The sequence below is a fragment of the Kryptolebias marmoratus genome, linkage group LG5 (assembly GCF_001649575.2).
Source record: "Kryptolebias marmoratus isolate JLee-2015 linkage group LG5, ASM164957v2, whole genome shotgun sequence".
NCBI classification, from domain to species: Eukaryota; Metazoa; Chordata; class Actinopteri; order Cyprinodontiformes; family Rivulidae; genus Kryptolebias; species Kryptolebias marmoratus.
Genome location: NC_051434.1, coordinates 7,027,145 through 7,043,551, shown reverse-complemented (window position 1 = coordinate 7,043,551; position 16,407 = coordinate 7,027,145). Strand labels below are relative to the sequence as shown.

The 16,407-nt window shown below is 43.6% G+C and overlaps 1 protein-coding gene across 5 annotated transcripts in view; it reads left to right on the top strand.

Moving 5' to 3' along the window:
- Positions 1-16,407, top strand: part of celf3a (cugbp, Elav-like family member 3a) — a 31,028-nt gene extending 14,621 nt beyond the window's left edge. The window contains exons 1-12 of one of the 5 annotated variants that reach the window (XM_037975832.1): positions 2,031-2,441; positions 3,562-3,610; positions 5,766-5,891; positions 7,591-7,670; positions 9,059-9,202; positions 10,552-10,696; positions 11,228-11,377; positions 11,507-11,566; positions 11,734-11,838; positions 12,684-12,827; positions 12,924-13,062; positions 16,229-16,407. In XM_037975832.1, the coding sequence (XP_037831760.1) occupies positions 2,427-2,441; positions 3,562-3,610; positions 5,766-5,891; positions 7,591-7,670; positions 9,059-9,202; positions 10,552-10,696; positions 11,228-11,377; positions 11,507-11,566; positions 11,734-11,838; positions 12,684-12,827; positions 12,924-13,051 (1,146 nt within the window). In that variant the 5' untranslated portion in view covers positions 2,031-2,426 and the 3' untranslated portion in view covers positions 13,052-13,062; positions 16,229-16,407. Of the gene's footprint in view, positions 1-2,030; positions 2,442-3,561; positions 3,611-5,762; positions 5,892-7,590; positions 7,671-9,058; positions 9,203-10,551; positions 10,697-11,227; positions 11,378-11,506; positions 11,567-11,733; positions 11,839-12,683; positions 12,828-12,923; positions 13,063-16,228 lie in introns of those variants that run through there. The other 4 variants (XM_017424768.3, XM_017424750.3, XM_017424759.3 and 1 more) reach the window with 4 other exon arrangements.

Here is a 16,407-nt window from a genome sequence, read left to right as displayed (position 1 = left end):
GGTCATGCACTGTACTAAAGCTGTGGATAATCTATGAATTTAATATCTCATAATCCCCGTCAAATCCCTCTGCAGCATCACGGGAAAAGGGGAGAAACGGTGGAGAGGAGAGGAGAGCTCGGGAGGAGAAACGGTGTGTTTATTTGTCGGAATGTATGCATATGAGGTGGAGACAAAGTGCAGAGGATGGAGGAGAAGAAAAGTCAAACAGCAAAAACACGTTGGTATAATGGGTTTTTGATCAGGCAGGTTTCGCCCGTGTGCTGCTCAGTGTGGGACTGTTTTTGTAAACAAGCCGAGGGGAGGGGAGGGGAGCAACAGGAGGAGGAGGGAGAGAGCAAATTACTGTAAAGTGTGTGTTCGCGGTTGAGGCTTAGAGGGAGATATTTTTCTCCCTGCTTTCTGCATCTGCTCTCGAGGCAGCGCCAACATTCAACAGGCTCCATCATCTCGCCCTTCCCTTTTTTAAAATTTTTTTTTGTTTCTTAATGTTTCGTTTGTCCTTCCTCTTTCCTCATCCCCCCTCCGTCTCTTTGACCTAAACTCACCCTTTGTCCTTTCTCATCTCCCCCCTTTTTTTTTCCGTACGTCTCTTCCGCACGTTGCTCAGAGTAACCCTGTTTACCTGATGTGAGCCTCTCATCCCCGGGGTTGTCATGACGATGGCCATGTGTGTGTGTGTGTGTGTGTGCGGCCCTCATCAGAGCTGTGGGAGCGGTTGCCGTGCCGATCTGAAGTGGCACAGCCTTTATGGCCTCCACTTCTCGCTGTTTTCTCTCTTGTATATTCTAATTCCAATCTCCTGAGCCATCTGCTGCGCCTCTTCTTATCGCCGCCACCTCGGCCGCCACTGTTGGTCGGCCTGAAACAGGGGCCATGTTTGTTTTTGTTGATTTTTTAAAAAAGTACCATCAACCAAAGACGCCACATAAACTAATGTCACGAGTTCAGACAAGATGTTTTACTTTGAAACATCTTGTTTTGTTTGAATCTCAGGCATCATCTGTAATGTGTTTTGTGGCATTTTTTATGTTATTTGTTAAACAAAAAGAACATTATTGCATTTTCTTTTTATTTGCTGAAAGCCGCCATCATTGCTTTTGGAGAGAAGCACATTTTTGAAGCAGTTAGACGTTTTAAATACTCGTCAGTTTTTAATTGTTACGTTTTGCCGTTAAGGAGCTCATTTTGACGAATCATCACCGGCCAACGAAAGAAGGTGGATGATTATGTTTTATGTATGTGTGCGTGTGTTCGTTTGTCCGTTAGTTCAGTTTTAACTGAAACTTGCAGAAGTAATCGTTGGATGTACGTCTGCAGCTTTGAGAGTCAATCGAATTCAAGATGAGACAAAAAAATGGCTATAACTCGGTAAATTTTACAGATATTGAGCTAAAACCTGGCGTGGTGGTAGCTGAGAGTCATTAACAACACACGCTCCAAGCACTAACAGATTGCACGTAACGTTTGACCGAAATCCAGCTGCAACTTGTCTAAAAGTCTGTCCCGAAAGGTGGCGGGCGATGTGCAGTCCTTTAAGGAATGCTGGCACTTTAGTTCATTTCTGGAACTTTCAATAAAATCCATCCTCTGATTCATGACATATTTTGCTAAGACGTGTAAACAAGCAGACAGGTAATTAATTGATCTCCTGCCTTTCATGATTGTGGGTGATAATAGGTTTATTGAGAGATTTCTCTCTTAAGTACATCGATTTTAACTTTCAGGCCCAGTCAGGATGTGGTTCTCCCCCCGTGGGCAAAAACTTTTCCAATAATTGTGAGTAAAATTCACCGGGTGCTGGAGCAACCCCCCCCCNAGAGAAATGTGAAGAAGTCGAGCCAGCGCGGGGCCACGGGAGAGCCTAAAACTTTACGGTTATCTCAGGATTACGACCGCTGACTCACCCCAGGAGTAAAACCTCGCAGCGGGGCGCTGGGCTTGTTTTTATCCCAGCTGTTTCAGGCCTCCCCAAGCCGGGCCGAGCCGAGCCGAGCCGAGCCAGAGGTGTTTGTTCATGCGAGTCCCGCCGGCGCCGATCGATAGAGTCTCCCGGTGACCCATCACAGCGGATCAATCAGTGACACGGGATCAGTGACTGGCTGAAATGTCACCAGCTCCATAATTAAGACCTTCATTAAGCCACAGTTAACAGAGTGCCACTCTGTTTGTCTCACCTCCACTCTCTCCTCCTCGGCCCGCACCTCCCCCCACCTCCCTCCCTTTGCTCCATATGCTCCTTCAATCCGTCTCAATCCCACCCTGCTCCCCTTCCTGCCCCCTCTTGTTCGTCCTTTGTCTTACTCTTGTCCACCGTTTTCATGCTCTGTACGTCTGAAGGATGAGCTGAAAAGAATTTCACGCAGGGCTTCAGCTGAAGAGTGAAGAGCTGAAGAAAAGATGGCATTTCAGCAGCTCGGTCCTTGATGGATTATAAAGAGGTTACTTTTTTGTCTGAATGTTGATTCAGCGTTCACATTATTATCTATGTTCTGCAATCTAACTGCCTCTGCATACTTTGTGAAACCTTTCAGCTCATTCAGGAGACGGCTGCTGCGACTTTTAGTTCCTGTAACTTTTATACTTTTTAAAATATTTAACTTCATTTACAAATATTTTACCTATAGGAATACATTGAAATCTCAATTCCCTCAAAAACACTGGCTGTCTTTTTGTCTTTTATGCTACCGTTAGCTCTTAGCTGGCCTTTTCATACTTTTTAGCTGCCATTCTGCTACTTTTAGCAAGCATTTAGCTTCTTCTAGCTTTCAGCTGGTCTTTTGATGCTTAGCTTTTAGCCAGCCTTTTGCAACTTTTAGCTTCTAGCTAGCTTTTATGACTTTTAGTTTGTAGCTACCCCATTGCTTTTGATATTTTAGTTTTTAGCGTTTGATACATTTAGCATAACTAGCTTTTAGCACACCTTTTGCTACTTTCAGACAGTGTTCAGCTTTTGGCTAGTGTTTTGCTTCTTTTAGCTCAGCTTCATTTACGCAGAAAAGGCCCTTCCTGTTGGGTTGGTCCTCCGTCGTTCTCTGTTTTCACAGATATGCTGCTTCGCCTTCTGCACGTCTCCTCCTCTCCGTCGGGCTCAGAGTCTCTCCCCGTATTTCTGACGCTGCGTGCTCCTTTAATCCAAATTAGCTGGCGACTGTTCCTAATCTCATCACTTTGCCAATCCCGCGTGGGTGTGTGCGCTTATCCTGTTTTTTTTTTTTTTTTTTTCTGTGTGTGTGTGACGGGGGCAGAGGGAGCGGTGGAGGCGCGGGATTAGAGCGAGCTTCAGGGAGAGGTGGAGGAGGAGGGGGGGGGGGATGCGTGACGCTGCAAACGTAACGTGACGCAGATCTGTGTCAGCTGTGGTGAGAGGTCAAAGAGGGAACTAGAAACATCTGTGGATAAATAATGCAAACAGTGAAGTCAGCTCTAACTGATCGACATGAAGTGTGTAAACAGATGTTTTCTGATCGTCTATCTGACGTGTGTGTTGCAGTCATGTGTCCTCCCTGTGTCGTATTTAAACTGACCGCATCCTGTCGTGTCGCTTTTTGTCCCCTCCAGATGAACCGTCCAATCCAAGTGAAGCCAGCGGACAGCGAGAGCAGGGGGGGTAAGAGAGACCCTCTCAGAAACACAACATCTTCTCAACGCCACCAAAAAACCCCACTAAAACCAAACGTTTACACGAGCGCGAGAAAATCTGCGAGTCCAGCAGAATCAGACGTAGTTCAGAAAAGCAACAAATCAGATCAGTTTTGGAATGAAATAGTCGGGTCAAGACGGCGTTTAGCTCTTTTCTTTAAAGAAGAAAACACAATTAAGTGTTTGTGGAACAAGTCTGAGTCAGCTTTACTTTAAAAACGGACACAAGAGCAGCACCGAAGTTCACAAAAACAAATGCAATAAAATCCTAGACAGTAAACACAAAAAAACCCCAACTTTCATTTTCTTCCTGAGGATTTCAGCTCAGCTATTTTATTGTTTCAGTTCTCATTTCATAATGTTTCAGATGATTTCGGGTCTGGACAGGAGGCGTTCCTGACTGGATTTGGACACTTTTTGTCAAAATACAACTAGAATCTAGTTTGGTATCGTCCTACTTCTTTAAAAAACAAACAAACAAACACTTCGTTAGGATGGCAGGTTTTGCTGCTCCAAACCTCATTCAGACTAAAGTCCCTCAGATTTAAGGCATATTTTAATAATTGTTTCTAAAAACTTAAGAATTAAATGTGAGCAGCACTGAAAGTCCTAAAAAATATGTTTCACTTCCTATAAATTATAGGATTTTTAAGATTATAAACCTTCAGGTTTTTATCGTAAATCATTCCTCTCATGTTCATAAACCTCTAAAAGACAAACGATCCTTCATGCGTCTTTAAAAATCCTAACTTGACCTGATGCTTGCGTCTGATCAGGCCTAAAGGGTAAAAAACATGCAACAGTGGCTCCAGGACTGAAAGGAACACACACAGATATGTAAACAGATGTGCGGGTTAAATGTGAACTTCAGCTCGTGACATCTGCGCTGATAACAGGCCCGATGGTCCCGGCGGCGTTTATGACCCCAGAACAGTCGTCTGTTTCACCTCAGTCCACCTTAACCAGGCTCAGGCCCAAAAAAAGGTGCCAGGTTTGGGTTGTTTTTTATGGATCTCGTATCTGTAGGATTATATTTCTATGCTGTAGATCTTTAATCTGCATTTTGCAGCAACAAACTGTTCATTGAGGTGGTCTCTTTAAATCTGTGCACACGGTGATGTCCTGGTTTTAATCCAGATCTGCAAAAAGCAGAAAGTTCGTCTTTTAAAACCGGTTTTATTGTCCGCCTTGATTCTTTTAACCTCAAATAAAATAGTTGACGAAATGCCTTCATTTTTACCTCTTCTCTGCTGAGCCATGCCTCATTCAGTCTCCTACAAATTGAACTCGTTTTTATCTCGGAGAGGCTCCCATTTTTCCCCAAAATAATATTTGCTGGGATCAAATTCAAGTTTAACATATTTTAAAATAAAAAAAATCACCCAGAACATTTCCTGCCTTGTAAATTTTATTCTCAGCCGTCTTCAGTCAGCTCCGAGGTTTAGTTCATGTGAAAATCCTGGCATTCTTTCTGTATTTATATTTTCCACAGCATCCTGATGTTTTGTAGCCGAGGTGACTGTTTAACGGATCAGCAGGCTTTCATTTTGTCACAATGGATCAATTAACTTGCAGACATAAATTTACATGAATTCAACACGACAGATGAAAACTCAAGATAGCTGTTTTTTTTCCCCAGTATTTAAGAGACATAACCTCTTAATTAGGTACTGCTCTGTCCTCCTGCCCTGTGGCACTGATTGGTGGACTGCACGGGGAGAATTTTAGGCGACATTTAAACGCATCAAATCATCTGCGGCGGCCCTGACATTTAGGCTCCACGGCATCGTCTCTGTGATGGAGCTCTGTAGCGTTCCAGTCTGCAGGAACGTAATGATTCGTGGTGAACGTCTCCCAGCGCTCAGAAATGCTGGTTTGATCCTCCAGAAGCAGACGGAGCAGCTTCTCGGTGGGTGACAAACATTTGAGTCACCAGCAGATGCTGTTTGTCCGTGCTGCTGCACTCTGCTGGCTCTCCCAAGTATAACAGGCTGCTCGTGTTGCTCGTGCACGTACACACCGTTGCTCGTGACGCCGCACCTCCTCATTTCACTCTGCGTTTCGTCTCTCTCTGTCTCCCACACGGCCCCGCTTTCCTTGGCGACCTCCTTGCCCCCCAGAAGACAGGAAGCTGTTCGTGGGCATGCTGGGGAAGCAGCAGACGGACACCGACGTGAGGAAAATGTTCGAGCCGTTCGGCAGCATAGAGGAGTGCACGGTGCTGCGCGGGCCTGACGGCACCAGCAAAGGTAAAAGGTCGAAAGGTCACGGCGCGTGGGGAAAACGAAGCGTTGCTGCAAAAGTTTAGGTGCTTCACTTCGCGTCCAACACATTTCAGACTGAACGTCGCTCTTTTTAAACCCCAGCTGGTCGAGGCAGATGGCCGCCCGTCCTGAGCCCAGTTCTGGTTCTGGTTTCTTCCTGTTAAAAGGGAGTTTTTTCTCTCCACTGTCGCCAACCTGCTGCTCAGGATGACAGACTGCGACGAAGTGAAGGTTCAACACAATCTGCTGGCTTCCTCAGATGGATAACTTTTACTAATCAGCTGTTTTAAAGCATCTGAATGTTTTTCTACAGACTCTTTGTTGTGACTTGGTGCTTTATAGATAAACTGAACTGAACTGAATTAACATTTCTGCAGAAAGACTGAAAACGTGTTTCGTTTAATAAAGTGGCGTTTAAACATTTGCTCCTATTTTACATCGAAAAGACGTATTTTGTCGACACCTGGCCATTTAAAGTTCAAGTGTGTAACATTTAAACAATGTAATATAAAGTGACATAAAACACCAGTGTATTAATTAATGCAGAGTCATATAATATTGGGTTTTTATTACCATAAATGAAGCAGTTTAGAGGATATTCGATTGTTGCTGCTACAGGTGACTCCATCCCTCACGCCTGATATTTAGGTATTTATTTATGAATTAGTACACAGATCTAATGAAATAATGACTGTGTGTCTTTTAAAGATATTTTCTTTTCCTATTCATGTCTTTTTTATTAAGACACTACAGTGAAACGAGTATTTCCTGAAGAAACGCGTGTCAGCCGCCACCTTGCGCGCTAAAGTTAAAAAAAAAAAATCTCTGTCTTCAACCTGTCAGCACTCAGAGTTTCTGTTTCAGATCACCCTCAGCTACCACCACATCACATTTTGGCTCAATATCTGCGAAGGACAAGCAGCTGCGGCCGAGTTAATCTGCTGTAGACGAACAGCCGATGATTATTTCCTGAAAGCTTCACTAAAATCCGAGTTAAACGCAGTCATGGCAGAAACATTATCCCTCAGCAGCGGGTGATAATAAATCATTTAGCAAACAGAAACACAAGAAACATTTGGTTTTGTTTGAGTCCATCAGACTTTTGGTTGTTTTTAGGTAATTTTGGAATTCAGAATCGCCTATTTTAGTGAATAAAATTAACAACTTTGAACCAAATGTGGGGTAAAAGGCTTTCAGAGTGACCGATCCCAGCCGGTCTGCAGGTGGTGATAGTGAAAGTGTTATTGACTTAGTTTAACTGCTTGAAACCCTGAAAATGAAGCCGGCAGCACATTAGTGCCACGTGATATAAATTACCGTTGTCGCTAACAACAATGCTAATGATATTTGTTGTGTAAATCAAAGTCCGGCTGCGGCGGCGGCGGCGGCGGCTCGAACACAGATGCTGGATTTCGCCCCCCGCTCGTTGCGTGAGGCGTGACTAACGGAGCAGTAGGTTTTATGGGTCACGGCTAATGATGCGTTCGGTGGTTTACGGGTTATGATTGATGAAGCCGTGGATGTTCTGTGGACCATGTTTAACGACGCCACGGTAACTGATGGAGCACTGGATGTAAGACGGCTTCTAATGTATTTTTAAAGGGAAGTAGTTTTGTGGTCCTGCGTGTGTGTGTGTAAGTGTGTGTGAGTGAGGTTGTGTTTAATGGTGTGTCATTTCATGCAGGGTGTGCATTTGTAAAGTTCCAGAGCAACGCAGAGGCCCAGGCCGCCATCAACGCTCTGCACGGGAGTCGCACTTTACCTGTAAGCTCATCGCACGCACACACACACACACACACACACACAGAGTCATATATCAAAAAGACACACTCAGATGCTCCATATCCAGTCATTTAGCTACTCAACGTGGTGACTCAGATGGTAGTTCTCACTTTGTCCCCCTCTCCCAATCAGAAGAGGATATTTTTAAAAATAATCGTTTCTGTCTGTAGTTTGGTTTGATTCAGTTTGACTAAATTAAAACTGCATTTTCACAGAATATACGCTGTGAGCGCTGAAAGGCTTTCCTGAAACTTTGCTGAAGAAGCTGAACCTGAGTTGCTGAAACTAAAAGAAGCAGAACAGTAGCTAAAAGCTAAAAGTAATAAAATGCTGGCTAAAAAAGCAGAATGCAAGTTAGAAGCTATAATTACTGCAGCATTTTGCTTGTTAGTAATAGCAGGATTAAGACGCAGACAAGTTCCAGTCATGTGTCTCTTTATTTTTCTTATTTTCTCCCCCCTAACCAGGAAGTGCTTCCCCCTTTCATACCCCCAGGACAACATTTCACTCACAGTGTCAACCTTACAGTTAAAAATAACAAAAACTAGAACAGAATGAACAGAATAACTGATATGAACACAACAAGAAGAAAAATCCATGATTTTTTTTCTTTTTCTTTGTCCCAGAGCGACCCTGCAGCCTCTTAGGACGTCACGGTATCAAAATACCAGCTAAAAGCAGGAGCAAAAGGCTAGCAAAAAGCCTTAAAAGGCTAACTAGAAGCTAAACTTAGCAAAAGACTAGCTAAAAGCAGCAAAAGGAGATAAAAACTGAGCAAATGTGCTGAAACAGATTTAAAAGACAACAATGTTCTTGAAGGAATAAAACATATTTCTGTGGAAGAAAAGTATAAAAGTTACAAAAACCAAAAGTCTCAGGACCCAGCTGGACATTTTGATAGCTTTATGTGTGCACAGAACAAAAGTAAATAAGAAGAACATGAAAACAAGAGAGTGAACGCTGAATCGGTGTTTAAACTATTACAGTCCTATTATGGGTGGGGGTGGGGTGGGGGGGTTACTGTCATGGATTTTCCTAAGCAGATGCAGATGCAGCTTATTAAAAAGCAAAGCCGCTGATTATTGATCTAAACTGTCGATATTATGAAACACAAATTTTATTTATTGAACACTGTCATGTCTTCATTATCTCTGTTTCCTGCATAATCTGCATTTTGTGTTTGGTTTTAAACTGAAAAAGAAAAATATGCATCAGCATCCACTGGTCCATTGGTAATAATAAAAAAAAGAAATTAGTCAGTAGCCTCGCTGACAGAGCTGCCTGTTTTATTCAGCGTGAAGCAACAGTCTAATCTTATTTACCTTAATATAGATGATAATGTGTTGGTTTTCTTTGCGTCTCCTTCTCAGGGCGCCTCCTCCAGCCTGGTGGTGAAGTTCGCGGACTCGGAGAAGGAGCGAGGGCTCCGGCGGATGCAGCAGGTGGCATCCCAGCTGGGGGTCATCAGCCCCATGACCCTGCACCTTGGGGCCTACAACGCCTACACGCAGGCCGTGAGGAGCACGCGATGCACACACACACACGACGCGAGCAGAAGTTGGGCTTTAGTTTCAGCTGATTGTTTAGTCTCACGGCCTACTTCCGTCTGACTCGACATTAACTCTTATTTGATTGTCTGAGGTCAATGAGAGAGAGATCCTGAACGCTACGCGATTTGTGAACGTGCTAATAACTCCACACGCAGGCTAATGGGAAGCATCCTGTGTAACTTCATCCTTCTGAGTGCATACTAATTCTCTGCAAGAGCATTTAAAAGACAATTGAAAGTTTATTCCTTCATCAGGCTGAAAGCACTGCGCTTGCTTAATGTTTGCTTTAAGCGAAACAGAAAAGTAAAAAACTGATGACGATGGACGCGGCGTTGCTTAAAGACAAGCCAAAGTTTTAGACAAAGCTCTTGTGTGAACTGTCAGCACTCAGAGTATGTTTTGGGGATGACTCTCAGCTACCACCACACCAAACTTTACCCCAACATCTGTAGAACTGACTGACTAAGATCACTCATCTGTGGCAGCCATCTTGAATCGGGTCGACTCCAAACGTGTGGTGGGTTTTCTGAAATAATAAGGTGCACTGAAGAGTTTCAACAAGTCAGGACTGTCTTTTGTGTGGTGATTAATTACAAAATTGGCAGCGATTGACACAAGTCCACACAGAGTGAAGTCTGGTGAAGCTGTGACGACATTATCAAAGAAAACAGGAGATATTTCTTCATTCTGCAGCTTGTTATGTGAACGCGGTTAAACCCAGGAGCCAATCAGCTTCCAAGATGGGCGTGTGGACAGCGCACGGCCCTCACTGTCCTTGACGGTGACACGATTTCATCTAAATGGGACAAACTGGCCATGATTCATCCAAATGTCCATCTGATAGTACTAAACATTCTTTGAAACTCAGTAATATGATAGTTTTCACGCACAGTCGTCATATCTGTTAAAACTGGGAAATAGTTTAACATTTTCAGCTGTTTCATTCGTGGCGCCTAAAGAGATCGTTTACCGTGAGCAAAACTTCTAACTCGGGTAAAAAGAAGGGAGGGGCAGGATTTTAAAAAAAATTAATCATTTTCACAGTTAACGATCAGAGACAGAGCAGGCAGCCTAATATGGTGAAAAAGGTCGTGTTTTTCCCTGCGTTGGTCCTAATGATTGATTTTAAAGATCACGAGGTGTCTGCACTCGTTCAGAAAATGTCCCCTTGTTGTGTTTTCCAGCCATAACCTTCAGATATGCCAGCTGCGTACAATCCTAAAACTGGATCCCGTCATTTCAGCGTGATGAATTAAAAAAAAAAACGTGCAGGCGCTTTCCGAGTTTCACGTTTGTCTCTGTCCGTCCCGCAGCTGATGCAGCAGCAGGCCTTGGTGGCCCAGTCGGCCTACCTCTCTCCCGTTGCCACGGTGGCGGCCGTTCAGATGCAGCAGCTCGCCGCGCTCAACCCCAGCAGCATCATCGCCACGCCGATTGCATCCATCACCCCGTCCTCAGGTAATGAGGGGCAGAGATGTCTGGCCCTGGCTGGCCTTAAATAGATTTCGGCTTGAAAGATGAGGACAGACACACAAAGAGAGCTGGACCCAAGAAGACTAAACTTCAAACATTCGCAAACATTTAGTGTTTTTTTTTTCTATATATTTTTTTTATTGTTAAAGCCCACATGTCATGGTTAGAAGTAAGTATCCTAAAGCTGAAAACTGACCCATATCGGGCCACCAGCAACAGAACGGCAGCAAATTTACAACGAAATGACAGAAACAACAAGAGACGAATCGACTGTTTGAAATGGTCCAAAGTCCGAACGGTGGTGCAGTGGGTCGTTAACGGAGCCGTGCATAAATGAATGTCTCCAAACTTTAAAAAAAATGATAATCAGTTGTTGCTTTAATGACTTCTTTTTCAGTATTCATAGTTTCTTACTGCTTGTTTTAAACGGAGCCTGAATTGCTTGCGTACGTCTCCACACAGGACCGTAAAAGCAAATGTATGTAAGTCGTGTGTTTCTTCCGTCTCCGCCTGCAGGTACCAGCACTCCTCCCTCCATCGCGGCCACACCCGTCCCCGCCCTGCCTCCGCCCATCGCAGTGAACAGCTACCCCTCGGTGGCAGCTCACCCCAACGGCCAGTCAGCTACAGACACGCTGTACACCAACGGAGTCCACGCCTATCAAGGTACGCCTCTGCGCGGGGTCGCAAGCTTCCTGCTGAAGGTCTAACTGGTATTTGGAGCAGGTTGATGTCTCCTGATCGTCATTTATGATTCTTTTTTTTTTTTCTGACTGTGTGTTTGCTGTGTCACAGCTCAGAGTCCGGTCCTGGATCCCCTGCAGCAAGCCTACACAGGCATGCAGCACTACACAGGTTAGCCCTGCAGCCCAATTCATGCTGAAATTATTCACCGCAAAGCCTTTTCTAGACGTAACACTGGAACGCATTATGTCTGTGATAGAAGTTAGAATCTGTTACGAAGCAAAGATGCTAAATAATCTATTATTGCTCCGTCTTCACCCGCTCTCCCTGTCTTTCAGCTGCTTACCCCGCCGCCTACAGCCTGGTGGGGCAGCCGTTCCCCCACCAGCCCACCCTGGTGGCTCAACAGCCGCAGCAGCCGCAGCAGCTCCAGCAAAGAGAAGGTAAAGCTCGAAGAGGCGAGCAACGAGCGCCTTATCGCTCAGAGGCATTCCAGTGGTTTTGGCAACATCAGCACAAACCACATTTCAGACAAGAGAACGAGTTTGCAAACAGTGTGGTTTGATTAAACTCTGATTTATTTGTTTTTCGGTCAACCTAACAGGCTATTTTTACTCATTTCTGTATGGAAATATAGAGCAGAAAAGCCGACAATTCTCTGATTATTTCAGCTCACCTACCAAAGCACAAGTAGCACTAATTATTCTCCTAGTGTGTTAGTTATTTTCAAACAATTTATCATCTTATATATATATATAAAGTGGACTTCAGATCAGTCTCACCTTCATCCTCTGAGACTTTCCTGTAAATCGCTGCCGCCTTAAAACAACCTAAATTGTCTGAAAAACTTTACATTTACACTTTCTTTTCGAAAACCTTCCATCAGTTTTGCATTACATGATTATTAATGTTTGATTATTTGTCAAGTAGCATCAGCAGCAGTTAGCTGTAGCACTTTGGAGTATCCTAAGCCTCCTGCTGGATTAACTGCGTGATGTAAAAGTGACGACGCGGCACAGTTTATGAAGTCTGCTTGGACTAAAATGAAATCTGTGAGACTGAAGTTGATTTAAGTCGGCAGCAGTCCACTCCGACCAGCCGTTAGCTCATCAGTCTGGTCCGAATTAAAATCTATTTCCTCAAACGGAGGTTGCTCGAGGAGCTATCTCCAACAGGTAAGATATTGTTGTTCCCAGCCTTTCCGGTCCCAAAAAAGATCCAAACTAGCCCTTTAATCAGCTCACGGTGCATCTGTGTCTCTCTTTGTCCTCTTCGTCTTCGCCTGCAGGACCCGAAGGGTGCAACATCTTCATCTACCACCTGCCGCAGGAGTTCACCGACTCCGAGATCCTGCAGATGTTCCTGCCCTTCGGAAACGTCATCTCCGCCAAGGTGTTTGTCGACCGGGCCACCAATCAGAGTAAATGCTTCGGTGAGTCCCCGGAGAGTGACGAGACAACGGCCGACGTCTGTGGACTTTTGACTTTTTACCCCTGATAAATAAGCGTCTGCCCCCCAATCATTCCAGGTTTCGTGAGCTTCGACAACCCATCCAGCGCCCAGACTGCCATCCAGGCCATGAACGGCTTCCAGATCGGCATGAAGAGACTGAAGGTGCAGCTGAAGAGGCCTAAGGACGCCAACAGGCCTTACTGAAGGTGAAGGAGGTGAGCGACCGGCGCGTTCGACGGGACAGGAAGTGGTCGGGGAGGGATTGATTGACAGCAGGAAGCAGTTGGGGAAATTAAAGCTAGAAAGTGGATGTAATTTGGAGCTCAGTCCTTCAATGGTTGTTGTTTTTTAATCCTCTCTGGAGCTGAAGAAGTCAATAACACCCCAGTAGATTAACTTTAATGAGCTCACAGCTCTTGAAGGCATCAATTTAAAAACACATGATCAGGACAAGAAGATACCTTTGTTGTGTAGAAGTGGATCTTTATTTTTTATTTTTATTTTTTTCATCCTACTCGGCTCAAATGTTTTGTCTTAACCAGTGTTCTGTCTCAGGGTTGAACTGCTGTCCGTCATTAATTTCTCCTTTTATTTTCACTCATTGTTTTTGTGCTGTGTCGAGCGCCATTTTTTTCCTGAAAAAAAGACAAAAAGAGAGAGAGAGAGAGAGAAAAAAAAGAGGCCCCTGTATATCTCGGAGACGTGCGTCGCTAAGGCTACGGTTGCCTAGCAACCGCTAAAACCCACTCCCCTACTCACGGCGTCGTAAGTTAATTGGCCTGTGTTGGTTGCTGTGGCGATATTGCCTGTGATGGTTGCAATTAGCAGTTGTATTTTGTTTTGTTTCTTTTTTGGGCCGTTGCCTTGATTCACCATGCTGAACTGCATGGCGGGTTACCGTGGCGACCATGAACTGTGTTTGGTGACGTTGTGAGTTTCCTCTTCTTATTTTTATTTTTTTTGTCCTGGTTTTTTTTAAATCCTGGCAAAGACTGATCAGTATTTTTACCTCAGCATCTGTAAGTAACTGATTATCATGACAAGCTGCTTTTTAAAATTTTTTTCATTTTTATAAGTCTTCAAAAAGCTGAAAGCTAAATTAGCTTCTTGTCCACCTAAATCTGATCTATTAGAAGTTTTTTTGTTCCCTTCTGGACTTCTTTTTGTTTGTTTGTTTTGACTAGTTTTGTTTTTGTTGTCTGTCATGATTATCGTTCTTACACATCCCCTCTGTTTAGCTGGTTGGTGTGGTAGTAATTTAATTTAATTTTATTATTTTTGGTGAGTGCGGAGGTCTTATTTTTTTTTGGTTGTAACTCATTTCCAAGTGACTCTGTGCCTGAGCTTTGTTTGGTTTTTGTGAGACCTAAAACGTACTGAACGTGCCCCTATAAATGGTTCGCAACGTCGTGTCTGTGTTTGAAAAGACGTCTGTGTTTTTTTTTTTTCCAAATGTGAGATTAAGACAAACTGTGCCTACTGTATATCTGATAGATATGGAAATAAAAGCTGGTGTGTGTGTGTGTGTGTGTGTGTGTGTGTGTGTGTGTGACCATTTGGATGTGTTGCACTGATTCAGTGACCTTATTTTAGAGGATTTGGGTTAAAACTCTTGGGTTCCTGTGACATGTGCTGCTGGCTGAACTGCATTCCTCTGTAGGAATTCTGGGACAATTTCTGCACAATATACAAAATATTCAGGCAAAACAAGCTGCATTTCTCCACAAACAATTTAAAAAAGGAACAGGAAACTTTGTGCTTGGAGTATCTGTCGGTTGAAATAAATAAATAATAAAAAAATAATAATCTGGAACACAGAGGCTGAATTTGTGTTTTTTCTGTTGTAGCTCAAAAAGACACTCAGCAGCCATTTAAATCTTAATAAATGTTCTTTGCATCAACTTTTTTTTGCCCTTTATTATGTATGAAAGCCTGTTTCAGCTCTGAAACTAAACGATTGTTTCCTTTCCAAACACAGCGTTTTTGTTTTTTTTTAAATAATAAAGAGATCGATATTAAAACATGTTAGACATGTTGATGTTTTTGCTTCAGAACTAGAACGCGGCAGGTTGCTCCTACACCTAAAAAGACTCTTCGGAGGCTTTTCAGGAATCGACGGCTTCGACAACAGCCGCTAACCTCTCAGATCGCAAGACTCAAACGATCTGCCACCATCATCTTTATGGACAGGCAGATTCAAAGCCACCCCTGTTCCCTGCTAAGCTTACGGTCCAACACCTGTCCCCAGGTGACCTAACAGGCATGTTTTTAGAGTCCGGAAATGGAGAAAATTCATGTGGAAAACATGTAAAGGGCCCTGAAGGATTCAAACAAGTAACCTTACAGTTGTTAGACAACGGCGTTAACCACTGCACCACTGTTCAGCACATAACTGCGAATAAACTTACCTTTAATCTACATTCATACCTTTAATATTTGTATAACTTGCTGTTTTTTACATACAAGTGAAAAGGATCAAAGTTTAAAACCTAAAAAAGACGATTCTGGACTGGATCAAATGCTGCAGCTGGAGGGTTTACTTCATGTTGATGTGCAGTTCCAAAACGCAGGTACGCACTCAGTGTAAACAAAGCCCTCGGCACGGAACAAATCTGCCGCAGAACCGCCAGAGACAACGACAGATTTCAGCTTGAAAATATCTGAGCAGCATTTTGTGTCTCGCTGTTTATAATTAATCAACTCAGGTTGTTTTATAAAACCTGTCTGCACACTTTAAAGACGTGCCGGTGCGTCTCTTCTCGTTCCCGTACGGCGCCTGCTTTTGGTGAACGAACGCACGCAGTAGTTTGCAAATTTTTTAATTTCGAGGACACATTAACCATCAACCCAAATTAATATCTAGCTTGAAACAAAACCGTTCTCAAATGGAGGTAAAACAGGAATAAAAAAAGACAAATAAACTCATCTTCCAGTACCTTCAGATACTCTGTGAGAATCTTTTGGGTGGGATGAAAGGTGAAGCTGATTTTTTAAAACTCTGTTTGATAAATAAGCTCTTTTTATGAGGAGATGAGAACATGTTAAAAACAACTTTGACCCGTTTTATAAAATTTGAGGAGTTGATTTTCCCAGAATTCCTACTGTGCATGTTCTGAAATAATAAGCCTGCCCCCAAAAAACAAAAAACAAAAAAACAAAACAATAGATAGAGTATTTTTTTAAGAGCGTGAGAACACCTGCAGCATCATGCATGGACGTTGGTGTCTAACTGAGACTCCTCCTGAGCCGTCAGTGCAACCAAGTGTGTGTGCAAGCACCTCGTTTCCACAGTTTGACGACGGCTGTGTTCGCTTTCTGTCATCTGATCCGAAATAAACGCCGCTCTCTTTCTGCTTTGTCCCTCTCCCTGTTCACTTCCAGGAAAACCTAAGAGTTCAATCAAGAATACCACTCGGGACGTCCCAGCCTTTCTTTGGTTGTTTGACCAACCGCATAGCACAGGAGCGACACTTCACACACACGTCTGGAGGGGAAAAAAAAAAGAAAAGCGAAACAAAAAAACAGCAGATTCCCGTGTTTGCGCTTCAACAAAAAAAAAA